Here is a 10711-nt window from a genome sequence, read left to right as displayed (position 1 = left end):
TGTTAGCCAGGATGGTCTTGATCTCCTGACCTCGTGATCCGCCCGTCTCGGCCTCCCAAAGTGCTGGGATTACAGGCGTGAGCCACCGCGCCCGGCCAGAAGTTTCCATTTCTGACAGTCCAGCAACTCGTGCTTGACTGGCCAGTAGCTTCCCCGCCAGGTCCACCCCTTCCTGAAGCACCTGGGGGGTGGGAACAGAGAAAGAACTACCAAGTGCTCTGAGCCGGCCTCATGTCTCCCAGCCTCCTTCCCCTCTCATCTTTGGGGAGGTTCCTTGCAGGGAGGCCACCTCCATCCATCCTGAGCCCATCTGTGAAGGAGGGACTGGTGTCACTGCCACAGCAGTGCATAGCATCTGCCCCCCTTTGGCCCTCAGGAGAGGGAGCTGGAGCTGCAAAAGGAACAGCGGCGGCAGGAGGAGAACGACAAGCTGCGCCAGGAGTTTGCCCAGCACGCCAATGCCTTCCACCAGTGGATCCAAGAGACCAGGTGCCAGCCCTCTGGGGCCAGGGGGCAGCAGCATGTCCCTGCTATGCTTAAGCCCTGGAGAGCCTCCAGCCCCAAGGAGGTGGGGGTGCTTTGTGTAAAACCAGAGGCAGCCTGGGAATAAAGCTGGGCTGGCAACGCCTGGTCGTGTTTGGAGCCGGGAGTGGGAGCATAGGTAGAGCAGCCTCCCAGTGCTGCATGTCCCAGAGACCGAGTTGCTGGAGCTCCTGGATTGAGTGGGGCCACGCAGGGTGTGTGATCAGCCCCAGCAGTGATTTGGCAACAGACGATGCAGGGTCTATGCATTGAGTACTGATGTTGTTGCTTTTGTTTTCCTTTCTTTCTTTTGTCTTCTCTCTGTCCCCCACCTCCCGATTGCTGCTGTTGTCCGGATACCACCTTGTCTCCTGGCTGCTTGGATCTGCTCTCCACAGGACATACCTCCTCGATGGGTTAATATTGTTTTCTTCCTTCTCCGGGCTTGTCGTGTGGGGTCTCGTGCGCTTGCCTCTCTGCCCTTGTCCTGTAGCCTGGCTTGTGGAGGATCCCGGGATGGGCCTTCCTGCCCAGGGCAGGCTGCACTTCCCCTCCCACCTTTCCCGTCACCTGACAAGGAGCGTGTTCCTTGCCCCATAGCCCATGGTCCCGGGTCCCCGATAGAGCCTTCAAGCCAGAGGGAGCTACCCTTGCCTCACTGAGCGATTCCAAGGGCTCACTTTGGGTAGTGAAGGTGATGAAGCACAAAGGCCAGAGCTGGAGTCCAGGGGCCCTGAGAACCCCCGTGCCTGTCCAGTCCCCGGGCTCTGTTGGGCTCTCAGCGCTGCTTCCGCAGCGTGTCCAACAGTGGTCAGTGGGCATGAAGCAGATGGCAATGTTGGGGGCTCAGGCAGGGTACAGTAAGTTCACAGCTGAGAAGGGCTGGGCACTGACACCTCCCAAGTAGCTGAGGCTGCCATTTGACTTTCCTGGGGTCAGGAAGGGTAAGAACTGTCTGCCCTAATAGAAGGCAAAAATGCCCCCGTTATGATGTGATAGACAGGACGTGGGAGGAGCCCCAGGGAGGAGCAGAGCTGTCCCACCCAGTCCCGGCGGGGGCTTCTCTGCTCGGCCTGGGGCCTCTCCCTGGGCAGGTCACCTTTGTCATCTGCCAAGCCCGCTGTGAAAGCCAGGGCTGGTGGGACTGGAGTGGCTTAGCCTGCACTCCTGAGGCTCAGCACACAGGCATATCAAGCCTGTATAGGCGGCCAGGAGAAAAAATAGACCCCTCCAGCCGGGCCACACATTCTGATGGCAGAGCAGCTGGGGACGTAGGGATCGCAGTTTCCGGCCTGTGCCTGTAGGACACCCTGGCCACCTGACTCCCCTCCCTGCCCCATGGCTGTGTCTGCTGGTCTTGTTCTTGTCTCCATGAGGTCATGAGGTGCCACGCTCCCCTCACCTTATGGCTCCTTCCAAGCCCTGCCCTTCTTGCCCATTCCTAGTGTGAGCTGCCTGGGGTGAGCCATTGGGCCTGCTGCCTCCAGGTACCCGCCAGGCACCAGGTTGCCCTTGCCTGCGCCCTGCCAGCTTGGGCCTTGTATGTCTGTTGCAGTGTGCTCTTGCCTCCCCTCCCTTTGGTGTATTCATTTGGTTTCTTTTCTTTGACTAGCATAGCATATCGTCGAGTCATTCGTGTCTATCAGTATGAAGTTGGGGATGATCTGTCTGGAAGGTTTTTCTCCTTATTTCTCTTCTTACCTCACTGTGGCTTTACTGATGCACTCTTGACATCCCCAGGCGGCTCCACCCTGACTAACCTGCCGCCCTCAGCCGCTTGGGAAGGAGGGGTCTGTCCTCCCACTGCACCGGCACCCAGCCTCCTGCCCCCAGGTCCTGGGGGGCATTTTCCCCGGGGGGACATGGCGTGACTGTGAGTCTGACCTGCTGGGGTAGGAGGAAGCCTGGTGCCTTGCCTTGCTAGAGCACTTTGAACTTGGGGAGATTGCAGAGCTAACCCTGGCTCACTGGGTTTTAAAAGGGTAGGCTGGGGCGAATGTGGGTACAGGGGAGCTTGGGCTAAAACCCCACCAAGGCCATACACCCTGTGTGAATCCGTCCTTGCACGTCCCTAACTTGTCGTCTTTGTTTACTGGTAGCCTCTGTGACCTGGCACTGTGTTCTCTTGGGAAGGAGCTTCCCCAAAGCCCATCTGCTCTCAGAACTTGATCCTAGAGAGGAGGCTGCCTCCCTGACTGTGTCTAGAGGATGAAACCGGGATCTGGGGCTTAGTCACAGCCATCCCTCCTTTTGGCACAGTCGGTTGTGATCTCCCAGCACTCCACTTGTGTCCTCTGTCTGCAGGGTCGTGCTCTCATTCCCCCTAGAATGGGGCTCCCTCCTCAGGAACCTTGCCAGGACACTCCAGGGTTTCTATGGGGAGGCTGTCAGGTTCTCAGCCTCCCCTCTGCCCTGAGGTCTCCCGTCTGTCAGGTGTCAGGGTGTCCCATCCCCTCCAAGGCTGCAGAGAGGATGCTCAGACAGGCTTGCAGCTGCCCTGCACCCATGGGGGAATTTAAACTCCATTCCTGAGTCATCCTGGCCCTGGGAGCAAGACGAGTGGGCTCAGCCCTAGCCCACACCAAGGCAGCAGCTTCCCATCTCTAAAACGGGAGAAATGCTCCCTGCCCTCCCTGGATTCCTGGGGCCCATTAGATAAAGATGGCCAATTGCAGTTAGGTTCAGTTCCCTTAAAAGGAATGTGAGGTTGCCAGGCACTGCTCTGAGAGAAGGTTCATTCTGAGCTCTCGGCCGGCTGGGAGCAGGCCCTTTTCCTTACTGTCCTTCTGTGTCTAGGTCCTGCATGGTGGAGGAGTCGGGGACCCTCGAATCCCAGCTTGAAGCTACCAAAGTAAGTGCCCATGGGGCTGTGGCCCAGCAGAGACCCCTCACCCAGCCACCCCCCAGGCTACCCCTTCCCTTCCTGGTTTAAAGTCAGGAACCAGATGTGCTATTGTACTCTTTTCCCTTGGCCTAAAGCAGTCTAGGGCTCTTCACTCTCTCTCTCTTCTTTTTTCTTTCTTTCTTCATGGAGTCTCATTCTGCCGCCCGGGCTGGAGTGCAGTGGTGCGATCTTGACTCACTGCAACCTCCATCTCCTGGGTTCAAGCGATTCCCCTGCCCCAGCCGCTCCCAAACAGCTGGACTACAGATGTGCCAGCACGCCCGGCGAATTTTTGTTTCTTTTTAATTATCTTTTGAGATGGAGTTTCACTCTTGTTGCCCAGGCTGGAGTGCAGTGGGCATGGTCTTGGCTCATTGCAACCTCCACCTCCTGGGTTCAAGTGATCCTCCTGCCTCAACCTCCCAAGTAGCTGGGATTACAGGCGCCCACCACCACACCTGGGCCGTTTTTGTATTTTTTGTAGAGACAGGGTTTCATCATGTTGGCCAGGCAGACTGGTCTCAAACTCCTGACCTCAGGTGATCTATCTGCCTTAGCCTCCCAAAGTGCTGGAATTAAGCGTGAGCCACCACACCTGGCCTAATTTTTATGTTTTTAGTAGAGAGTGTTTTGCCATATTGGCCAGGATGGAGTTGCCATCCAACTCCTGATCTCCAGTGATCTGTCGGCCTCGGCCTCCCAAAGTGCTGGGATTATAGGCGTGAACCACCACTCCCTACCGAGGGCTCTTCACTTTAAAGAAAGTCTGGGGCTGGGTGTGGTGACTCACGCCTGTAATCCCAGCACTTTGGGAAGCTGAGGCGGGTGGATTGCTTGAAGTCAGGAGTTCGAGACCAGCTTGGCCAACATGGTGAAACCCCATCTCTACTGAAAATACTAAATATTAGCTGGGTGTGGTGGCAGGCACCTGTAATCCCAGCTACTCAGGAGGCTAAGGTAAGAGAATCACTTGATTCTGGGATGCAGAGGTTGCAGTGACCCGAGATCAGGCCATTGCACTCCAACCTGGGTGACAAGAGCGAAACTCCATCTGAAAAAAAATTAAGTCTTTAGGCACAGTGGCCCACACCTGCCCCAAGTCCAGCATGGGCAATGTAGCAAGACCTTGTCTTAAAAATAAGGCTGGGTGCGGTGGCTCATGCCTGTAATCCCAGAACTTTGGGTAGGCCAAGACAGGCAGATCACTTGAGCCTAGAAGTTCAAGACCAGCCTGGTCAATGCAGTGAAACTTCACTTCTACTAAAAATACAAAACTTTGGGTGGGTGTGGTGGTGGGCACCTGTAATTCCAGCTACTCAGGAGACTGAGGCAGGAGAATCACTTGGACCCGGGCGGTTGCAGTGAGCTGAGATTGCCCCACTGCACTCTAGCCTAGGTGACAGAGTGAGACTCCATCTCAAAAAAAAATTAAAAATCTTTGGCCATTGCTTCCTGGAGTCCTCGCCGCACTTATCCTCAGTGTGCACTGCCCCCTGGCAGGTCTACCAGCTGCTTTAGAACCCTCACATTGAAAGTCTCTCCTCCTGCTGAGGTGGTTGGGGTTTCTTCAGCTTCACCCCATCCCACTATTCCTATTCTAAAATGTTCTTGTTTTAAGAGGTCTCAGGCCAGGCCTGGAGCAGGAACCAGAGGGCAGTAAGTGGCTCCTGGGCTGGTGACTGAGCTGAGGGCCCCTGTCTGAGCATCTGTGCTCCCCGCCCCTGCAGCGCAAACACCAGGAAATCCGAGCCATGAGAAGTCAGCTCAAAAAGATTGAGGACCTGGGGGCCGCCATGGAGGAGGCCCTCATCCTGGACAACAAGTACACGGAGCACAGCACTGTGGGCCTGGCCCAGCAGTGGGACCAACTGGACCAGCTGGGCATGCGCATGCAGCACAACCTGGAGCAGCAGATCCAGGCCAGGTACCCGGGAGGGCTGTGGGCCAGGCTCAGCCTGGAGCCCAGGGAGGAAAAGACACGGTCACCTGCTGTGTGGAGCGTCTGCTCCCTAATTTCTGTTTTTCTTCCAGGAACACGACAGGTGTCACTGAGGAGGCCCTCAAAGAATTCAGCATGATGTTTAAGTGAGTTCAGTCCTACTCGCCCTGGCTGGGTGGGGGGTGTTCGGCAGCAGGGCTGTGTGCTGAGCTGCCCTCGGCTTTGTGCTGCAGACACTTTGACAAGGACAAGTCTGGCAGGCTGAACCATCAGGAGTTCAAATCTTGCCTGCGCTCGCTGGGCTATGACCTGCCCATGGTGGAGGAAGGGGAACCTGACCCTGAGTTCGAGGCAATCCTGGACACAGTGGATCCAAACAGGTAAGCCTTAGGCCGGGTGCTGTGAACCTGCACCCTGAGCACCCACCTGCCCTCCCTGCTCAGGCTCTTGCTCCTCCTCTCCTAGAGATGGCCACGTCTCCCTGCAAGAATACATGGCTTTCATGATCAGCCGTGAAACTGAGAACGTCAAGTCCAGCGAGGAGATCGAGAGCGCCTTCCGGGCCCTCAGCTCAGAGGGAAAGCCTTACGTGACCAAGGAGGAACTCTACCAGGTATGGGCCTCAGGAGGTGGGTGAAGAGGTGTCCTTTGGAAAACTAAAGTCACATTTGTGGCAGAGCCGAGTCTGGGGCAACAGGCCCTGTGCTGGGTACAGGAGTTTTCTCCCCATTTACAAATCAAACCCAGTATGGACTGAAGTCCTGGATCTGCTCGTAGCAGCAGCTCTGAGCCCCCAGCATCCTGAGACCTGGGAGGTCAGCTTTGAAGTGGGTGCAGCTGGCTCAGACACTAGGTGTGGTCTCTTACCCCGTAGAACCTGACCCGGGAACAAGCTGACTACTGCGTCTCCCACATGAAGCCCTACGTGGATGGCAAGGGCCGTGAGCTCCCCACTGCGTTCGACTACGTGGAGTTCACCCGCTCGCTCTTTGTGAACTGAGCCACTCCCTGGGTCACCCGCCCCTCGCTGCTTGCCCCGCGTCGCCTTGCTGCATGTCCGCTCCTCTGTGTGCTCTCACTTTCCACTGTAACCTTAAGCCTGCTTAGCTTGGAATAAGACTTAGTAGAAAATGGTGCTTCACTAACCCGCTTCCGGTCCAGTCACAATCACCATGTCACTGTGGGGACCCAGATCCACGTCTTGAAGCAGCTGCCCTCATTCCGACTTCAGAAAATCAAAGCAGCTGGCTCTTCCCCTTGTTCTCCCGCCCTCCCCCAAATCTGTTTTCATGTAAAAGACAAATAAATGATGACTTCCCCCAAAACTTTGCTTTTCTTCATTCAGCTTGTTGTCAGAAACACAAGGCTCGGCACAGCGAAGGCTTGCACCCGCCTCCGGGACCCCTCAGGTGGCCACTTCCGCTGCCAGGCGGTCCAGGTCCTCAGCTTCCCGGGGCCCTTGTTCCACGAACTCTGTGCTCAGCTGCCACACCTTTACTGTGCCCTGGGCATCGCCCGCAGCCAAGAGCTGAGTCTGCTGGCTGTTGAACTCCAGACAGTAGACAGGGCTTTCATCCTGGGTTTGCTTGATCAAAACTGTGGGTTTCTGGGAGCTTTTCTGGAGATCAAACAGCAGCACGTCACCTGAAAAGACAGATCCATGGAGTAAGAGAAACTCCAGAGACCCGCCACATGGAAGGAGGAGGCTGCCGCCTGGGTTCAATCCTGTCGTGTGCAGCCACGGTCGCTTTGAGTTGGGTTGCTGGAGGGAAGCCATCCTTACCCCCACGTGCAGTCTTTCTCCAACCCAGAACCCCAGGTATAAGCAGGGGCCAGACCACCCACCCCTTAAAAGAGATCCAGGCCTGGCGGCCCCTTCCTACCTTCCCCAGAGGCAGCTGCAAAAACCAAGGGCCGCACTGGGGACCAGCGCACAGCAAACAGATACTTGAGGGAGAGCTGCAGCGAGGTCAGGGGAGGGGCCTGCAGCATGGAGTACAGGTGGACATGCCCGTCGGTCCCAGCGCTCAGGAAGAGATTCCTAGATGGGATGCAGGGGGCCAGGCAAGGGAATCAGTGCTGGGGTCTGGGTGGTGCTGGCCCCCAACACCAGACCCCTCCTGGGCTACCAAGCTCATGAAGAGCCTCCCTGGTCCCTGAGCCTGGAGCTGGTCCTCTCTTAGAGGGACGATGCCTGGGCAAACCACCAAAGACCTGGACAGGGTCTCAGGTGGGCAGAAGGCAAGCACTTGAAGCAGTTCGTCATGAGGCTTGGCAGGCTAGAGACCCGCAGGGCAGGGATGCCCTGGCCCCACTAAGCCTCGGGCCCAGGCCTCCCCTGCCTACCTGTGGAAGGGGGAACAGCTCACAGAGTAGACAGGACCACCATGGGGGGAGAAGGTAAACTGTGCCGGGGCCCGCAGGGGCACAGAGCTGGGCATCCGCGTGAGGGCTGCCTCTCCAGCTGCCAGGGAACACTTGAGCGGGAAGCCACCTTCCGTGCCCAGAATGAACAGCCTAGGGTCAAAGCTGGAGAAGGCCACTGCCGTGGCGCCCACCTCGGTCTCCCCCCGGGAATGCTGTGGAGAAATGGCAGCAGCAGGGTCAGAGCCAAATGCATCAGATGGCACTGTCCCAACAGAGCCAGAGAACAGGAGGGACGACCACAGCAAGTCAGGCCCACTGGCCACACCTTCCCGCCCCCAAGGCTCTCCAGCGCAGGCCAAGGCAGTTTCCGGGCGCCCGCCTACCTTCTTTAGCTTGGTGCTCCGTGGCAGTTGCTGCATGACCAGGGCGAAGCCCTCCGTGAGCTGCAGCTGGCCCGCCCCGACGCCACGCCAGAGCAGCACCTTCCCGTCGGTGGCCACACTCAGCACCTGGAAGCGGTGGCTGTGCCCGGGCTCGGGCAACCACACCACCTGAGATGCCAGTGTGCAGGGCCAGGATGGAGACAAGGGACACCTGGCCCAGGTGTTAACTCCACCCCTACCTTCCCTCTCTTCCAGGAAAAAAAGAATTATCAGGGAGGCCCAAGAGCCAAGCTCACCCACGAGGGGGCAGGCCCAGAGGGTTCCCAGGGCCCTCTCCAGTCCCAGAATCCCAGTGCCGCTCACTCGGTGCCTGCAGAGGAGGCTGGGAATGGCCACAGGGCCCTGGGAGTGGCTTCTGAGGGGGGTGACTCATGCTGTGGGAGCTCTGAGAATGCAGGAGGCAACTGTCCAATTGCCAACGCCCGGGTGACCTTCCTAGGAGAGTGGGTGCCCTCTGCCCAGCTCTGCCTCAGGGCCCACCCCGCCCGGCAGCCCCTGCCCTGACCTGGGACACAGGGTCTGTGTGGGTGTCATCCGTCAGGCCTGTGCACCACAGCAGCGGGTCCTCAGGACGGCTCAGGTCCCACACCAGCACCTCGCCACTGTACAGCCCTCCTGCAGGGATAGTGGGCCTGGGCAGAGGCTCAGCCCTACCTTCAGCCTGGCTTCCTGGCCAAGCACCCGCCCTGGCCCACCCACAGGGCCAGGTGGCAGAGCCACTTGGCTGGAAGTCATCCCCACAGAGGGAGAGTCCTAGCCCCCAGCTCCCCTGCTGTACCCCAGGGAGCTCTGCCGGACACCTCTGCCCTGCACCTGGCAGCTCCCTCCAGCGTTGTCTGCCCCGTACCACTGATGGCTTCCCAAGGGCACCTGCCTCTTTTGGCCTCTCCACAGCCCCCTAGCCCCGACCGTGGACCCCTTCCAGACTCCTCCTCCGAGTCCCACCCCCTCAGGCCTCACCACAGACCTTCACCTGGGCTCCAGGCTGAGGGGGGTCAGGGCCTGCCTTTCTGTCTCCGGGCCAAAGGGCCCATGAAAAGCTCCCTTGTGTGCCTCTGCAGGGCGGGAAGCTGAGTCCTGAGAGGAGAGGAGGCAGAGGCAGCAGGTAGCTCACCTGCGACATGGGAGGGCTGCGTGGGGTGGAAGGCCAGACACAGGACAGCACTGGGGACCTCCACCACGGCCGACGGCTGCCGGGGACTCAGGCCTCGCCGGTCCAGGTTCCAGGCACACACGAAGGACTTAAGCGTGCTCCAGTCCCCATGGTCCAGCCTGCACACGGACACACCTTAGCCGGCTGTGCCCCTGGGTGGGGCTCCTATCACCCACCCCACCTCTCTCCCCACTAGCCCTCGACACATTCGCTGTGTCCTTGTCACCACTAGACACTACTCTGGGTATTGAAGTGGCCCACGCTCCACTCTAGCACCCCAAGGGCATGACATTCTCTGGGAAACGGTCCCCCAGCACCAAGGATGGTCCATGCCATGCAGGATGGGGACGCAGCGAGGCAGGCAGGCCCAGGGCCGCCGGGCAGGGGGGAGGGCGGTCCTGGCACTCAGCCCCACTGCCTGCTCTTCTCCTGCCACTTGTTGTTACCCCCGCCCAGGAAGCCTTAAGAAGAGACTCCCAGGATGGCCAAGCTCTTAGAATCAACTCTTCCCTGTGCAGCTACAGAGACAAGGCCCAGCGAGGGTCCTGGAGTGGCACGCTGCCCTCACCCGCCCCCCTGCCACTCACCTGCCGTAGGCACAGGCCACCACGGAGCCAGTGGAGTTCCAGGAGATGCCGGTCACATGCAGACCTTGCGCCTGGGCTGGAGGGTAGCCCAGGGTATACAGACAAGACACCTGCGGAGACGTCCCCAACCCTGAGTCCCAAAGCCACCAGCAGAGGGCCTCGTGACTGCCTAACCAAAAACCCCACCTAGGCCAGGCCACATTGGCCCTAGAGGCCCTCAAGTCCATCGGCCAGGCCTAGAGGAAAACGTGGAGTGTTCATCCCCACATCTGTCCCAGCAGGATGCTTCCAACAGCCCAGAAGGCATGGCCTGAGAAGCAAGGCCGACCAGGCTCCTGCCCAGAGCGGCAGCTGCCCTCACAGGCGCACTCCACAGTTTCCAAGCCTCAGGGGCTGTAGCAGGAAGGTAGGGATGGCTGCCAGCAGCATAAAAATGCCCAACATGGCCGAGTGGGACACTCGACAAGGGGTCAAGCAAACCATCCAACGTCATACTGTGCTACACGCATATGATTTTGTGGTGGTGGTGGTGGTGAGTTGGTTGGTTTTCTTTTTTGAGACAGAGTCTCACTCTGTGGTCCAGGCTGGAGTGCAATGGTGCAATGTCCACTCACTGCAACCTCCACCCCCCAGGTTCAAATGATCCTCATGCCTCAGCCTCCCAAGTAGTTGGGACTACAGGCAAGCATCACCACACCCGGCTAATTTTTGGGTGTATGTTTGTGTGTGTGTGTGTGTATGTGTGTGTGTGTATATATATATATATATATTTTTTTTTTTAAGAGACGGAGTCTTGCTGTGTCACCCAGGCTGGAG

General features: G+C 58.4%; 2 protein-coding genes across 2 annotated transcripts in view; one reads left to right on the top strand and one right to left on the bottom strand.

Annotated features, from left to right (window-relative positions):
* SPTAN1 (spectrin, alpha, non-erythrocytic 1) overlaps positions 1–6670 on the top strand; it is a 94348-nt gene extending 87678 nt beyond the window's left edge. The window contains exons 48-55 of the mRNA XM_011988638.1: positions 377–489; positions 921–938; positions 3319–3373; positions 5134–5330; positions 5438–5491; positions 5579–5725; positions 5811–5958; positions 6220–6670. Coding sequence (XP_011844028.1) covers positions 377–489; positions 921–938; positions 3319–3373; positions 5134–5330; positions 5438–5491; positions 5579–5725; positions 5811–5958; positions 6220–6345 — 858 coding nt within the window. The 3' untranslated portion in view covers positions 6346–6670. The remainder of the gene's footprint in view (positions 1–376; positions 490–920; positions 939–3318; positions 3374–5133; positions 5331–5437; positions 5492–5578; positions 5726–5810; positions 5959–6219) is intronic.
* Positions 6660–10711, bottom strand: part of WDR34 (WD repeat domain 34) — a 76283-nt gene continuing 72231 nt past the window's right edge. The window contains exons 3-9 of the mRNA XM_011987717.1: positions 9896–10005; positions 9270–9427; positions 8661–8770; positions 8096–8263; positions 7692–7924; positions 7229–7386; positions 6660–6989 (exon numbers count right to left, since the gene is read on the bottom strand). Of these exons, the coding sequence (XP_011843107.1) occupies positions 6751–6989; positions 7229–7386; positions 7692–7924; positions 8096–8263; positions 8661–8770; positions 9270–9427; positions 9896–10005 (1176 nt within the window). The 3' untranslated portion in view covers positions 6660–6750. The remainder of the gene's footprint in view (positions 6990–7228; positions 7387–7691; positions 7925–8095; positions 8264–8660; positions 8771–9269; positions 9428–9895; positions 10006–10711) is intronic.

This window comes from Mandrillus leucophaeus, unplaced genomic scaffold (genome assembly GCF_000951045.1).
Source record: "Mandrillus leucophaeus isolate KB7577 unplaced genomic scaffold, Mleu.le_1.0 Scaffold109, whole genome shotgun sequence".
Lineage (NCBI taxonomy): Eukaryota > Metazoa > Chordata > Mammalia > Primates > Cercopithecidae > Mandrillus > Mandrillus leucophaeus.
This window is presented reverse-complemented; position numbering and strand designations above follow the sequence as displayed.